Source organism: Seriola aureovittata, chromosome 1 (assembly GCF_021018895.1).
Source record: "Seriola aureovittata isolate HTS-2021-v1 ecotype China chromosome 1, ASM2101889v1, whole genome shotgun sequence".
Classification (NCBI taxonomy): domain Eukaryota; kingdom Metazoa; phylum Chordata; class Actinopteri; order Carangiformes; family Carangidae; genus Seriola; species Seriola aureovittata.
The window spans coordinates 23,006,444-23,023,187 of NC_079364.1; the positions used below are offsets into that span (position 1 = coordinate 23,006,444).

Here is a 16,744-nt window from a genome sequence, read left to right on the forward strand (position 1 = left end):
ACAGCAGGATTGTAACAACCGCACTGAGCTGTTAGTAAAGCTGATAAAGCATCATGTGAACAAAGTTGGTGTCATTTTTCTCCATGTCCAGTCTCCGTGCTCTCGTCCTCACACGACAGACAGATATCATTTTATATTTTCTGGAGGAAGAAAACGTTTAGAGAACAAAGCTGCATCAGCATCGTTGCAAATATTTGGGATAATCTTGTTCTTTGCAGAGAAAAAGCTGCATAATCCTGAGCTAACCCTTTTAAAATTGTGACAGACAATGTGAAAAGCCGAGCGCAGGAGACAAGCTGGTATCACCTTTCATAGAGTGCAGAAGATAAGACACCTCTGCGCCAACTCTGATGGACAAAAAAAAAAAAAGAAAGAAATTATTCAAATAAGTTATTGTAAAGGGCAAAGAATTCAAAGTCACAAATGTGTGAAGTTGTACTGTTAAATGAACAAAAGGGAAGCACTGATATTTTTACATGTGTATCGAGGATAATTGCAGCATTATGTTTTAGATTCTCTCTCTCTCTACACACACAAACACATACTTTGTGACATATGCCTTCGCTCAGGATGGTCAGGGTGACTGGTGCAGTATTCCCATGGCAGTTTTGTGGTCCAGTGCATGACTGCTTTTGCTCTCTTTTTAACACATGATTACCTGCACTCGCTCCAGTTGTTGCCCGGTGTTTGACCAGCCATTATGCAGCCTCTGTAATCTGCGCAGAGCATAATAAACAGTCATCCATTCTGATTTCAACTTTCAACCCATTGTTACATCACATAAAGAGACATTTTAAGTGTTGAATGTTACGCTACAGTGACATTCACACACTGTAACTACAGCGCATACAGATGTTTTTCAGACCTCTTCAAGTTAGTTCAAGTAGTTCCACATTTTATGTTTCAGACTCATTTTAAATCGATCTAATACATTGATTTTCTCATCAGTTTGACACAGTATCCCACAGTGTAAATTTATTGTAAATAATTAAAAAAAAAATTTTGTTCATTAATTTCATTGATTTATTCTGAATTAAAAAAAAAAAAAAGAAATATCCCACTACATAAGTAATCAGACCCTTCATTTACTACTTTAAAACACCTTTGGCAGCAAGTCTTCAAAGGAATGATCCTACAACCTTGGGACGCAGTTATTTTCCGATCTCTCCAGAGATGTTCTGTTGGGTTCAGGTCCAGACTCTTCTTGGTGGTATGATTTGGGTCATTGCTTTGTTTAAATATAAATCTTTGCCTGGACCTCAGATCCTGAGTACTCTGGACAATGTTCTCACTCAGGATTGCTCTATACTTTTCTACATCATCTCCTCAATCCTGAGTAGCCTCCCAGTCCCCGTGGCAGAAAGATCCTTCAGCGTGATACTGCCACCACTGTGTTTGACTGTGTAATAGTACTAATGAGGTAATGCTCAGTGCTTGGCTTCCTCCATACATGCTATTGGGAAATATTACCAGATAGTTCCATATTAATTTCATTAGACCAGTGTATCTTACTTCTCATGGTTTGAGAGTTGTTCAGGTGCCTCTTGGCAAACTCCCAGCAGGCTACCATGTGCCTTTCAGTGAGGAATGGCTTCCATCTGGCCACACTATTATGTTGTTACTGGTGGTTATTCTTACATAAGGTTCTCAGACCTAGTCTTATCATCTGTCTCTGGTGATCTGATCACAAAAACTACATTCTGAGATGGTCTGGGCCACAGTGTGAATGCAAATGCGTCCTGGCCACATTGAAGGACCACCTACTCAACTCAGGTCCTCTGCCACAGTCTAATTAGTCAAACCACATTTTCATAATGAACCCAAAATATTTTCTGTTTCAAATGGATAAAACCTTATTTCATTGTAGAGCTGTAGGCCACGACCCTATTCACTCAGCCCCTCCTTCCCCTGCTCTCTCCGTCTCTCTCTCTCTGTCTCTCTGTCTCTCTGTCTCTCTCTCTCTGTCTCTGTCTCTCTCTCTCTCTCTCTCTCTCTCTCTCTCTCTCTCTCTCTCTCTCTCTCTCTCTCTCTCTCTCTCTCACTCTCACTCTCTCTTGCCACCTAACATCCCATGGTCCATGGTTCTGAAACAACAGATAAGCAACAGTCAATGGGAAATAAAAGAGTGACAGAAAAAATGATAATGACAAAATTTATTTACATATTTTGATACTGACAAACGAGGTGCTGAGTCCAATCAAATAGGTGCTAGTTCCAATCTGGAAGGTTCTGGATCTGGCACAAATGAAGCCCTGACTGTAATGTGGTCATGGGAAGAAGCTCTATCTATCTATCTATCTTCTAAATGTAGAAGTTGTAAATGGTTTTCTTGCACTGTTTTTTCACAGTTTTTTTTCTTTAAAAAGGAAAATTCCTTTCTTTAATTTGATGATAAGCAGTCACTTTTTAAGTTTTGTTGGCATTGACCCAGCAAAATATTATGATTACTAGACTAGAACGAAGACAAAGAACGAAAAGCTCATCAGCATCACTCAGTCTTCGTCCCATCTTATAATGGACTTTCTGTCATCTTTGGACAGCAGTGCTGATGTTGTCTTCACTTTTGGCTCGGAGATGGATACTTTGCTTTTTCAGTATGCTTGCCTGTAATAAATCTGTCTCTCTTTCCTTTTGTCTTCTGCCGATGAAGTTGGGAGTTTCTCATTTCTGGTCTTTGTGTATTCAGACATAAGGTCTTTTAGAGCTAGACACAACTCGTTTCACTGTTGTTACTGCTTCTAGAAACACCTAACCTTGAGAGAGCAGTGTTTCAACAGAGAGGGAGATACTGTATCTGTGCATTGGTTTAGTTTGGGCCATGGATGAACCATTTTTGTTTGTCAGAAACAGAGAGAGGCTGAATTGCAATTTACAGTGCATTCTGTTCACAAGTACAAGTGTTTTTGAATAATAACTTAATAATGAATGCACTTTTGTGAACCCTCACCATTTGCAATCAGAACAGATTGTCAAATACCAAATGAAATTGGTAGCTGATATTATAACATTTTGTAAGCAGACATTTGTTTTTTGTGAGGAACCCACCTAGCTCCTTTGCAGCAACCATAATGAATGTCAATGAGCACTTGACTTTACTCAACTTTAATCACTGTAATCACACAGCTAGATTGCCTTTTAATGTCAGAGAATCCGGTAAGATTGAAAATGCTACACTTTGAAGTATTTGTACATTTAAATGTATAGAATATGATATAAGACTTTATTGTGTGTTTAATTTGAATTTAAAAAAAACAAAACAAACAGTGGATCAGACCTCCACTATCACTGGAATTCAGACTGGCAGCAGTGAAAATTGCACATTGCACATTTCAGCTCTCTGATAGAGGTGCCAATGCTTCTATTGGAAAAGGAAGAAAGCTCAAATTAGTTGGACATTACTTCAGGGGTGCAGGTGCTTTAGTTGATTAGCTACCTTTTTTTTCTGAATTAGTTTCTAGCAACAAAATAACTTTGCAGACTTAATTGGTTTCACTCTATAAAACCTGCAATTCTTAACATGCAAAAGACACAGATAAAATATATATTTTCCTATTTTAATAACTGTTCCACCGTCATGATTTCAGGAGGTGTACAGACAGCAACAATCAACGTTGCAGTGGAAGCTATAATATTCCAAGGGGCTGATGGTTTCTCTTGTGTCTGAGGGCTACACACGTGTGAGGTTATTGTAAGAGAAATGTCAGTGTCAGCTGAGAAGGAAAGGGTAGTGACTGATGGCACTTATGGGCCCCATGCTGTGAGTGAGACAGTTGGCAGTACAGTAGCTGCAAGAAAATGCTTTTTTTCCCCTGTAATTGAAGGGTTTTTATTAAAAGGAGTCTGCCGGGGACTGGATGAGACGGGATTCTCAGGCTTCTTAAATCTCATTTTAAAATTCAACTGAATTCAATCTTTTAGCTAGAAACAAATCATGAAATTACTCCAATAACTATATTGTTCAGAGAATAGGCAGTGATGCAAGCTGCCTTTTCTCTGAGGCAAAAAAACAATCCATTCTGACTGATTTTCTTTTTTTTCACATCAGCAGCCAAATATAGTATAACTGGTCCACTTTTGCTTGTGCAAGATGTGTGTCAAGCTTGTTTGCCTGGAGGAGGTTTGCTTTATTTTTATTGGGGGCTACATTTTCACCTCTAAACTAGACTTTTCCTATTAATCATGTGTCTAGAGAAATATACAGTAAACTCTCAGTAGACAGCCGACTGTCTGTGAGGCATTAGCAGGCCATCTGCATGTTGCTGTTGGTTAGCTTTGAGGACCAGTTACCAGACAATTATTTCTGAAAACTAAATTTTGTTGTGTTTGTTGCGTCTTCGCAAACTGAATCATTATCTTGAATCATTTGTCAACCCAATAAAAAGCCATTAAGCTGCTCACGTCCAGAAGATGTTAGGCTAGCTTTGCTTCTGCTGACGGGCTTTGATCTCCGATAGAGCTCTCTTGCACTTGTGCTGTCAAACCTACAGGTTGCTGTGGAGATTTGGCTTAATTTCCTGAATCTCTGGTGTGCATTTATTGACAAGGTAGAGGAGGGTTAGAAAACAAGAAAATTTTTTATTAGAGTACTCAAAGAGTAGGAGAAGTAGGATAATGTATGGGGCAGTGATGCCTTTCCTCAGGGCTGTCAGGGCTTTATATGCTCCCCGTCACGGTGCTGTGCACTGCCTGATGACTTCATGGCCCTGAAATAGCGGTTTTCATCAGCAGAGACCTCCCTTGTCCACTAAACGATTAGACAGACAGTCATTTTGTTATGATTGCTGGGCGTCGCTCTGTAATCAATTTCAATGTTTTGGCCTAAGCGATGTGATGTGGGGGGTGGGAGGTGGGAGCTTGTGACGTTAAAAGGGCTGCTTCCGACAAGATGTCCTCTCTCCTCATGTTATTTTCCTCTCTCTCTCCTACTCCAGGATAATTTCCCTGCAGGAAACCCAGAGCGACTCCAAGATCTGAAGTCCACTGTTGATCTGCTGACCAGCATCACCTTCTTCAGGATGAAGGTAGCTTGAAGTGTGTGTGTTTGTGTGTGTGTGTGTGTGTGTGTGTGTGTGTGTGTGTGTGCGTGCGTGCGTGCGTGCGTGCGTGCGTGCGTGCGTGCGTGCGTGCGTGCGTGCGTGTGTGTGAGAGAGTAGGCTATATGGGCAGGGAACAATTTCAAGGACAATAGTGGAATACGACACTCGATTTAAGAAAATTGAAAGAAACATAAATATTGCAATAAATGATGATGGAGCACAACAGTAGGTAACCTTTGTAGATCTCTACAATAGGTGCCGGTCATAACCTTTTATCACAGAATTACTGTGTAAGTGACTGAGACCCCTTCGATGCATGGTCTTGACTGTAAAATGTGCAAACATTCATTCGTAAACATAAATCCAGATTGATTTTAGGCACGTTTCCTATATGTGAAATCAATCTAGACTCATAATTCCTAAGAACCCGTCCCTCTGAACAACACTTACTGTTCAAAACCAAATGATTTATTGTTGCACAAATTCTTGACTGCAAGCTGATGCATTAGGGTTGTGTTTGTGTTGATCTGTTTTGACCTGCATACTACAGTAAGCCTCAATGTTCAAAATGTCTCCTCTCCCTCCCTCTCCAACAACAGTATGCCGACATGTCTCCCGCTATATGAAAAGCTCCATTCAGTTCTTTTGGCGGGAGTGGGGGTGTAGCGCTGGTGCACTGAGGCATAGCTAAGATGGCAGCTGTGAGCAAAGGAATGAAAACTGTCGCTTTAAGTTACCAAAGCTTTCACTCTGTGCCATGCCCATGCTGGGCTTTACTGTGTATATGCACCGCTGCTCATACACAGGAGCTTCGGTGAATGTGCAGTATAAAATATACTGAACATACACCTCAATGCCAGTCTGGCCACATGTCATTTGTCCTATACATAATAGATGTAAGTAGGTAGCTCTTTTTTCCACAAGCAAGTTATATCTTTGTATTAATATTTCAAACATGTAATACGATATCATTACATTATCACTCCACTCACGAATGGCTCTATACATAGAAATTTATTTAAGTAACTGCCATTGATTTGTGTTGTTGAGATCATGTACAGTTTTTGAATGATTGTTATACAGTATAAACCACTGTAAGAACCAGGACAACACCTAACCATTAAAGCATATATTTTAATTGTGCATGTATATTTGTATCTGTGTAGGTACAAGAGCTCCAGAGTCCACCCAGAGCCAGTATGGTGGTGAAGGACTGCGTGAAGGCGTGCCTGGACTCCACGTACAAATACATTTTTGATAACTGTCATGAGCTATACAATCAACTCCTCGACCAGGTAAACAGCTTCCACATTTGTTTGACTATTACTGCTTATCAGCTTTTTCAGTTCATGAGCGTGTTACACAGGTAAACAAATACTCAAAGCAGCTCACATATCATGCGTGATAGTGAACAGCTGCCAAAATCTTGAGATCTCTGTTACTGCAGCGCTTCAGCTACTTCAGCACTTGTAGAGTTTTTCCATGGGCCTGGGTCGGACTGCTTTCAGCAGCGCTGCGATTACATGTGCTTCCACTACAGCTACTGTACCTCAGGTGTTAGCCGTGCTACTGTCCTCTTAGGCTGCAGGGCCAGCAGCCAACCCGGGACTGTCTCCTCCCGGTCTGTACAGCTATGTGACTGGAGAGAAAGTTTTGTTGTTTAAGTGCATCTGTGTTCAGCTCTCAGGACTTTTGTATATTTTACCTGAATCTCTGTGGTTTGGTGTTTAGTGTCACTCCCACACTCTTGCCTGTACTTTCACATATAAGCTTTATTTTACTGAGCACTTTCAGTTGTATCAGAGATGTGTCAAGTTACTGCTGATGCAAGCCAAACAAGTTTTCCATTGGCACATCGGTGATGCTTTTATTGTGAAGTATAGGAAATGCAATCAGCTCATCACAGAGTTAGTAGAGCTTCACTTTTCAATAAAAACAGATCGACTCCATCAGATATGGACATAGTCTGCGTTGATTGGTCTGTGAATCAGTTTTAAATATTGCAGGGAGTAATTAATAGAGACAGGAACAGCCACAGTGAGCTGAAAAGGGCTGCAGGTGCCCTGCAACACCTTACCTTGCTGTGTGGCGCAGTGGAAAAACACTCATACTACGCCAGTGCATGTGGTTGTGCATGCATTCGTTCGGTCAAAAAGATGAAGATGTTGAGATTATAAGGGGTGCATAGTGTTAAGAGTTTAATCAAGATAATCGCCTGCTGCATGGTTCTTCTGCCCAGCTCTGCAAACTTGATCATTAAGCATTAACCAGACTACGGCCGACTGTGCCCAGCAAATTGTTGGCCTTTTGGTCAGTCAGACCCTCCGCCCAATCACCTCCTCATCTACTTCCTTCCAAAACACACTAGCAGTCAGATAGCCATAATATTTTCTTTAAAAAAGAAGATGAACAGGGAGACAAGCTCTGCTTTTTTACTTTTACATCAGGTTTCCTGTTTTGAAGATGTAAATTGCAAATTGGTCAAAATTCCTGTTGCAGTGCTTATTATTCATCTTGAGACACGTTTTACATAAAAATCATTTTGTGGTCTATAGCTGAAGTAACCATCATTTCTACATCCTTCAACAAATGTTGCTGACTATTATTGCAGATGGCCATTTTAGAAATAAATTTGTTTGCCCCTGTTTTAGTGGGGTTTGTCTGCCACCTATTCAGCTGTATTTTTTTTAGTTTCTTTCATTATGGTCATTGTCATTATGGCTTCCTTGGGCTTGAAAATCATAACCCAGCCAACTACTGGCCCATCCGGAGATAGCAAACTCTCGCAAAATTAAACAAACAAAAATAATGATCAAGATAATTTCTACCTAGAGGATTTTTATGTTCATGGATTGTACACACAGGATAATGGCAAGCAGACTAAAACAACAACTAGACCAATGTGTTATATTATAACAATATAATATTGTTATTGTCAAGTTGATATTTTCTGCATTTCTGGATCTGGATTTGATGAGTAAACACAGTGTGAGCAGGAGCTGCTGAGCTTTAATGAGAACAACCCACAACATACCTGCTGTGCAGAGTCATGCAGTCACATTCAATCTACAAACTAGCAACTTAACATGTGATAATGAGCTGGGCAGACACAAACTAGATAACTTATGCTAAATTGAGTCTTAATTAACTTACTACTTGCATCATTGGAAAATTTAAGCTGTTTTAAGTTGGTGTTGTAGCTTCCTTAAATATATCTAGAGGAATACCTGCTTTTAATTACTGTTAGTCTTTAAAAGGTCATTAATATTGAATACAGTTATGGTTTTAAAAATAAAAATAGTTTCTTAAAGTTTCTGCCAGGTGCCAGAACCTGGCATCTCCTTCCTCACCTCATGTGTTTATATGCTATCACCTTCAGCCTGTCGTAAATCTGACATCACACTTCCCCATTCATCTTTACTGTGCTTTGTGTTGATGTGTGACAATGCCAGGAAAATATAAATTCAATCCAGCATGGTTGGAAATCAATAGGCTCTTTATCATGACTGACATTTACCAGACAGTAAAATGTGTACACCGTGTCTATTGCAAACTTTGCATGAAGGACTTCAACCTTCTAGGAAAGGAAGAATCCACAGTGAAGAGACTTATAAAAGCAACCAAGCATCAGGCACCACTTAACTGATGCAAATCACCGTCTCTGCTGTTGAGGGCTTTTTGGCTTTCAACTGTCTGGGTGGATATTGTTTGAGCTCAGAAAATAAGCTGGACAATATATGTAAACTTGTATCACTGGCATGTCATGAGCAGCTGCAGGCATGTTCTCAAATTAAAAACTCAGAGACTCTGTTATTATTATTATTACATTCAAGAAACACAGCGTTGCCCAGTCGTCGGTTATGGTTTGCTACTTTGAACTCATGAAGATTTTCATGTATTAGTGCCTGAGTAAATAATCAGGCAACATACAGCTCTGCCTGATTATTTTATGGTTTACTTCCCAAAGAGAATGGCCTCCACACCACAGAAGATAATGTCTTTTTAGGTCGTAATAAGGTCCAATCCGCTCAAAAGTTGAATAATAAGCTTCCTTTGTTTAAACAGCCTGAGGGGTTGTAAGCAATTACCAAACCGGAGAGATAGACACTTTCCCTAATTACATCTTCGTCCACCACAGTTTCACAGTAGACAGCCTCTCCATCAGCGTTTCCTCCAAGGCAGAAGAAAAAGACATCAGCTTCACCCCAAAGCAAACCTCGCTGTGGCTATGAATTATTGTGTTCACACACATTGGTAGCCTTTGACTCACAGGATAGAACACATTTCAGACCCCAATTCTCAGGTTGCTAACAGTGACTGAGTGCGGCGACAGAACAGCTGACACGGTGGCCAGGCAGCCAGTGAAATATCCCAGCCACAGCGAGGCATCTTGCATAACATAACAACAAAGCTCTCTACTTCTGCCTGGGCATAAAATGACTGTGGGGGTGGGCATAGGCAGGGGAAATCTAGCTTAACAGTTTCTTAAATCCCAGCACGAGAGGGAGGATTTTGAAAAGCGAGAAGAACGGGGAATGGAAAGAGGTCAAAGGAATCAGGGCAAAAAAAAAAAAAAAAGAAAAAGGGAAGGGCAAAATTCTGGCTCATCCAGTGTGAAGGAATATGTAGTGGCAGTGCACACACCACAAATGCACAGGCATATATGAAAGAAATGTACATGTATATGTACGCATGCTTTTGCATTATGCAAATATTAATGCATAATTAGAAGCAATCTGGTTTTGAAGAGGGGGGTTGGTGATTGCTGACATGTGTACGCAGGGAGGAATCCACTGATCTAGAGTCAACTCCACTGGTTCCTGAGCAAGCAATTCAAATTGATTCAATAAGTATCGCTCTCACCAACATCATCTCATATTTGCCAACATTACCCAAGTGGTTGATTTAACTCTGTTTGAAGAAGATGTGTCTTTGAGTGCATTTTCCCATACATGAAGTACAGTATTTACACATACAACCTATTTTCACTGTGCCTTAAAGTGCAACAGCTTCAGTTCCACCCACGGCTCTTTCTCTTGGGAATTTGATCACATCCTCTGAGAGCTTCCTTCAATCAGAGACTCTGTAATTTGTGTCACAATGTGAGAATTGATGAGCAGCCGGTCGTATGCTAATGCTGATTTCTCCCACACAGGGCCCGAAAGTGCCAAACAATAAACATAAACCACTAACTACCCTCTAGAGGAGAGATACACCGCTATGAATATTTCTGCTAGTGCCTCCCCATCACTTCACTGCACTGCACTCTCTTAGTTCAGTACAGTATTCACCTCCAAGTACAACTAAGAGTGGAGCCCATGGGTGTGTTGTTGACTGTAAAAAAGACAGCAGGCCACTTAATCACCTTTAACAATGTGTTCGCACCTACTTGATGTGAATAAAGATAAGCAAAGGGAGTCTACACTATGTTTTACTGGGATGCAAACCGCATCCAATCCAGTAGGGATGACACAACCTTCGGTGTCCTTCATACATGCGTACAGTTATGCATGCGCACACACACAAAGACACACGCACAGGCAGGTTTTGCATAGCTAACTCACCTCCTGCAGAGACGTTTGTTTCATTATTCATGTCTCCAATTTAACAGAAATTTACCTCACTGTAGATCTCCCCTCCTGATGGCCCATCCGTCTCACATCAGGCTTTTCTCTTTGAAGTATGCGTCACTAATTCTAATTTCATAAACTATGAGTTAGGGGCCAAGATGGATTGTAGGTCTTTTTCCTCCATCTTTGATCTCAACTCATAAATTGCTCATTTTCTTTTCACTGGTAATCACTTGTTAATCTCTCAATATTTTGAATTTCATGATTAATGGTCCATGCAGATCTGTCTTTGGGGTCGATTGCCTTAATTTATGATCACACTGAGCAGTGCTGCTTCACTTCTTTGCCATTCTTCAACAGTTCTTGAAACATATACAGTAGATGATTTACTCTGTTAGAGACATGTGCAGACATGCGTATAGCTTAAACTGCCCAATACAGTCTTTGAGTTTAGACTGGGTTTCGTATGAAGCTCACACTGCCTCTCTCTTGCCTCCATATAGGAAACCAGGGCATTCTTCGTGTTTTGCTATAGCAAATATAACTGAAAATGCAAATTAGAAAGTCATGAGCCTTTGATGAATGACCAGTAATCTCTTTTTTTGACTATGGCACATGAGATGATAGATTTAACTTTTGCAGCCCTTTTGCAGATGATGAAAGTCGTGAACCCTGGGTTCACATGATCAGCTGTCGCAGAATCAGCCGTAAACCCTATCTGTGTTTCTTATTCCTCTGAGATTAAATTCTGTAGCTCCTTCAGCTGCAACGTCTGCAAGACATGCAACAGCATTACATGCTGTGCATTACCAGATATTTAAACCAAGAATCTACATCATCAGACACAAGTTGATTATTGTAGGAATTGATTAGATTCTAAGGACTGTATTGAGGATAAATGGAATCATGTTGCATTTTCATTTCCCCAGCTCTCTCTAAAACATCTCCTCTCTGAGCTGCGCCAAAGTCAATACGCTGAAGGTTGATAAATAATTCAACCTGAATTATTCAAGAACTGATTTGAACATGTTTCATTTTTAACACAATTTTCTATTCATCAGAAATACATTTTGCTCCAGTCAGAATTACATACTCAAATGAGAAACGGTGTATTGCACCCTCCTTTGGGGAGGGTGTGTCCCCACAGTTCACAGTCATAAATTAAATTTGTCACTGCCAGTGTCATGTGTTAGCATGTAATCATGTCTGTGTATGATACACATACGTAAGTATGGCTGAGTTTGTACCAGTATGTACACTCACTCAGTTTTCTGTGTGTGTGTGTGTGTGTGTGTGTGTGTGTGGCCTTACTCGTTTTCTGTGGAACATGTGCATGGCAGAGTGAAAGTGCTTGCTGACTGGTGGATCAGTGTGGTCGCACTCAGTATGGGGTGAACAGATGGTCGAGTCAGTGAGTGGTTTTAGATTCAACACCTTTCACCTTGGGACAGCAAGACTCTGACACACACCCACATCTACATAAACACATTACTGAAGAGTTATAACATTTTTTAACTTTGAAGTTGTATTACTAAAGATTTCAGTCCTGACTGATTTTGCAACACCCATCATTACTAGTGATGAGTGTTATTTAAAACTACAGGTCCCAGAATTCTAGGGGCAGCAAACATTCGTTGAGCTGCTACTTCGTCAGGAATCCAACAGGCAAACATACAGTGGATCTGTTTCCAGAGCAACTAAACAAACTCAGATTGTTTTGATAAAGAGGTCAGGTAATAATCTCTTTCCATCATGCAATGAGCTACCATGATCTGATGCTCACTGTGGCTGCTGATTCTTGTCCAATTACTCTGCTGTATAACTAATCCAGTATCAAAAAAATGCTGAAAAGGATCATATACACTACATTTCCTGTGACTGCTTCACAATAAAAGCCACCTTTTATTCTGTCACATTGACCTCACAAAACACATTTATTTTTCAATTAATTAATTCATGTGTTAATCATGACAAAATATAACACAAATGTCTAAGTTTGTTTTAAAACCGTTTCACAAAAGCACAGAGACATCACAACCACTGCACTGTACCGGATAATATATGAGTGTCAAGTATGACTCACAGAAACTGAGGAGGGATGGTCTCTGGTGAGTTGAGCAGCCTTCTGGCTTCAAACTCAGCGTCCCTCATCTTCATGCCGGTGTTCACCTCCCACACCTGAAACAAGGAAAGAATATGTTGAGCAGGTTCTGATATATTTACAGGAGAAATTGAGTGTAATGTAACAGTTGAGTCCATACTACTGTGAGGCCTGAAGTCAGGATTGTGGTCTTACCAGCTTTAGAAGAGGTCTGGCCTCATCCTCATCAAAGTCCTCCCAGAGCATTCAGACAGAAAGAAAACACATGTTTTATCTTAACTGTTCCTCTCACCCTCATTACAAACAGATTATTGTGACATGAGCAGAGTTTAGGCTGTGAGTGTGTGTGTGTCTCAGTAATTCACTGCACTCTCAGTGTGTGTTCGCGCTCCTCCAGCAGCAGCTCAGTCTTGTCTTCAGCAGTCACTGCTATTCTGCTGAAGCCACAAAGGTTCAGCCACCAGTACAATCTAAACATACAAGAGATCACATGCCTTCATCCTCATGTATTGGCTCTTACTTGAGACTTGTAGGAGCCGATGTGCAGAGTTTAACTGCATCTGAAAGATACAGACATTATTTCCACATTTTAATCACAGATATTGACAATGTGGACAGGTGAGTCCAGGTTATGTTAAAGGGGTACTCACAGGGGAAACTAAGACATCCAGACTTTAAGTTCTCAGACAGCTCAAACTTCAAAAATGCCATCTTACATTCCACGTGCAATGTAACCCAACTAGTGGCATGTGTTTGTCAGACATTTCCTGCATGGAAACCCCCCATGTCTCACAGCCTCAGGGTTTTTGTTTTTAATTTTCAAGCCTGCAAGCACAAGCCTAGATATGACAGACATGACAAGAAAGTCAGAGATATTTTCCCAGACTTGACAAAGCTTTCCACAGACTATATAGTACTCTCCATGACATATACAAAACACAAGATGTGTAGTGTGAAGTAGTTATAACTATTGAACTGTAGTTTTCAGCAGCTGTGGGCCGTCACCTTTTGGGTTCTGGTTTTCTAGTTTTGGCACGTAATTGTAATATTACGATCCTCATAGCAATTAGATGTTTCTGTGCCTCAGTGACCGTCGTGGCTGGCGGCATTATGTTTATAGGCTGTCCATCCCAATCTAATGAACGTCATATCTCAAGAACGCCTCGAGGGAGTTTCTTCAGATTTGCCACAAACATTCACTTTGAATCAAGTATTAACTGATTAGAAATTGGACGTCAAAGGTCAAGGGTTAAGGTCACCGTGACGTCATAATGTTCTGCAAAAGCAATTTTCTGGCCATTAACTCAGGAATATAGGGGAGGTTTTGACCATATTTCCTTGACTGGTTGACGGAGGCACACAACCATGAGATGGAAATTCTAGTTAATGAGCAGCAGTGGGAAATGTTTAGTTCGAATTAGCAATACATTAGCAGAACAGTAAACAGTGAGGCTGATATCGATGAGATGAAACTGTGAACAGTAACATTGAATTACATCCATGCACCATTTCCTGTGAATTCCTCATGCATGTGAAGGTAATTTGAATCCTACAATGACCCTCTGACAATGATAAGTGCTGTATTTGTTAATGACAGAATTTAAATACACTGAATAGCTATAGCTGAAAAATGTAGACCATAAATTGTATCAAACTGGGTTTTATTTATTCACGAAAATCTGAGGATTAGAACTTTAAGAATCTAGATTTGGATGATCTCTGGGCTCATCTTACATGGGATATAGAAGATATAAATGCACTGATAAGTCAGTTGGTTAAGTGCAGCATCCATCTTTGTTTGGCTTTCTCTTTCTTATTCCAGCCAACTTTGGATTTTTGCCAAATCCCACAGTTCATTTTTTCTTATCGTATAGACTCGCCCCTCATCACACTCAAACTGGCCTGTGACTCTCATCGTGTTAATTTCTTCCTCCGTAGAGCCGGAAGCAGGACCTTCCCCGTGAGGAGCAGGGTCCGTCAATAAAGAACCTGGACTTCTGGCCAAAACTCATCACTCTCATGGTGTCTGTAATCGATGAGGACCGGACGGCTTACACCCCAGTCATAAACCAGTATGTACTTCTTTATTACACATACTTGCTTTTTGCCAAGAAATCTGATCAAATACATCCAACTGCACTTCAGTGGTTACTATTTTAACTCCTGTGGAAAGCAGTTAAATACTCCCCTTACATATACGTACATTGTTGAACATTTTGTAAACATTATAATATTTTCATAAAACTATAATTTGTAAGTGCTTCCACTATTTCAAGTGTTTAAATCTATTAGAGATCATCATGAAAACACACTAAAACAGTGCTTTTCATTCTAAAACTTAATTTTGTGTTGGATATATATGTGGTGAGTGGTGTGTTTTGTTATGGAAGTAAAAAAAAAACGGACAACTAGCTGATGCTGTAAGTAATTGTTTGAGGCTTTAAAATGCCTTACGCTGATGAAATATTTACTTATTTGTTCAATATTTGTGTATTTTTGTTGTTTTTGATTATTTATTTTGCTTAATTAAGGCCAAGTTTGGCTTCATTATTCATCACACAGGATTATATAGATGAGGGAGAGAAATCCGTCTTAAATAATCACCTCATATTAATTAATTTTAAGATAATTTTTTGGGGGGGGGTTTTTTTTAGAGAATGTAAGGGAAAAGAAAAAAAACGTTCCATCTGCTCCTGTAAATGTGAAAAATGTTTTTAGTAATTGTAGAGACTGAATGAGCACAGTATTGCAGAAGAAGCCAGCAGTGAAAAATACTTTGTTTGTATGGTGAGCCATAGTACGGATGGATGAAAGGGGAACGCAGTGTTGCTGAATTACATAACAGATGAGAGATTTGTTGGTATAAAGAAAAAGGGGACAGAGGGCTGGTTGTGGTGGTGGTGTTGAGAGAGATGCAAGGTGGTTGTGTTTGTGCCCTTTAATTGATTTGGTTAATAAAATCTAATAAATTATACAATCTGAAGAAGATGGAATGGAGCTCGCCTTAGAAGAAATAAGATGTCTCACTCATACATATCCTCTCACAGTTTCGCCTCCCCCTTTCTTCTCTTCTCCTTCCTCTTGCTGATTTACGATGCTTATTAAGACTGTGTTTATGCCCTGAGCTTTCTCTCCTACACTGTCTAATGATAGATTTGCAATATTCATGTCCATTTCCTCCACATTCCCCTGGTCACGTTCCAGAGTGACAGCAACTCCGATGCTTTTTCACTACAAACCCAAGAGTGGACCTTTTGCCTTTAAATAATGGGAGCTGCTGCCAGAAGGGAAAAAAAAGAAAATGTTAGTCTGTTGCTCTATGCGGAGAATAGTTACATGGGAATCAAGCCTAGCAGTTTTCAAGCCAATAGACTGATCCGCAGAGTTTATTTTATGATTGGAAATATGAGTTGTTTTTAAAAGTGTAAAGGATGAGAAGAGCTTTAGAGATCATTTCCAGATTTACTGTAGATTGCAAACCACATAACATCATTTATTTCACCAAAGAGAAGTAGACCATCTAAAGGCATGCACAGTGACTCTCGATGTTACATTCATTTTTGCCATGGAGGGTTTTCATTGTCTGCCTCGCCTACAGTACACCATGTGGGTGCGTGGCAAGACTGAAGAATAACTGAGCTGGAGAGGGAGATTCTCAGAGCAATAGAGATGAAAGAGGACACGATTGTTTCTGGGAGTCTGTTTTTCTTCTCCAGTAGTGACTGGGAGCACAAATCCACCTCCTCGTCTCAGTGTTTGTTTCTTTGCTCCACAAAAGGACGCACCAACATTTGGAGAGGGAAGAAGAAAGTGTTTGCGTGTACGTATGTGTGCACGCTCCGGCTTTGCCTTCTGCAGGAGTGTCCCGGCTGAGCAGATGATTATAGCTTCAATAGAAATCGGTGGACAAATACATTTGTTGTTGGGGAAAAAAGGGCGGTCTCCAGCAAAAGTAAAACATTTCCAGATAAATTGAACTTTCTCAGGCCAGGGCCCTGTCATCTATAAATGTCCTCCCATCACTGTCTGAAGATACG

At 40.3% G+C, this 16,744-nt stretch overlaps 1 protein-coding gene across 4 annotated transcripts in view; it reads left to right on the top strand.

Moving 5' to 3' along the window:
- LOC130185048 (protein unc-13 homolog C) overlaps window positions 1-16,744 on the top strand; it is a 124,323-nt gene that overhangs the window by 64,134 nt on the left and 43,445 nt on the right. For all 4 annotated transcript variants that reach the window (XM_056401388.1, XM_056401560.1, XM_056401307.1 and 1 more), the window contains 3 exons: window positions 4,932-5,021; window positions 6,203-6,331; window positions 14,646-14,779. In XM_056401388.1, the coding sequence (XP_056257363.1) occupies window positions 4,932-5,021; window positions 6,203-6,331; window positions 14,646-14,779 (353 nt within the window). The remainder of the gene's footprint in view (window positions 1-4,931; window positions 5,022-6,202; window positions 6,332-14,645; window positions 14,780-16,744) is intronic.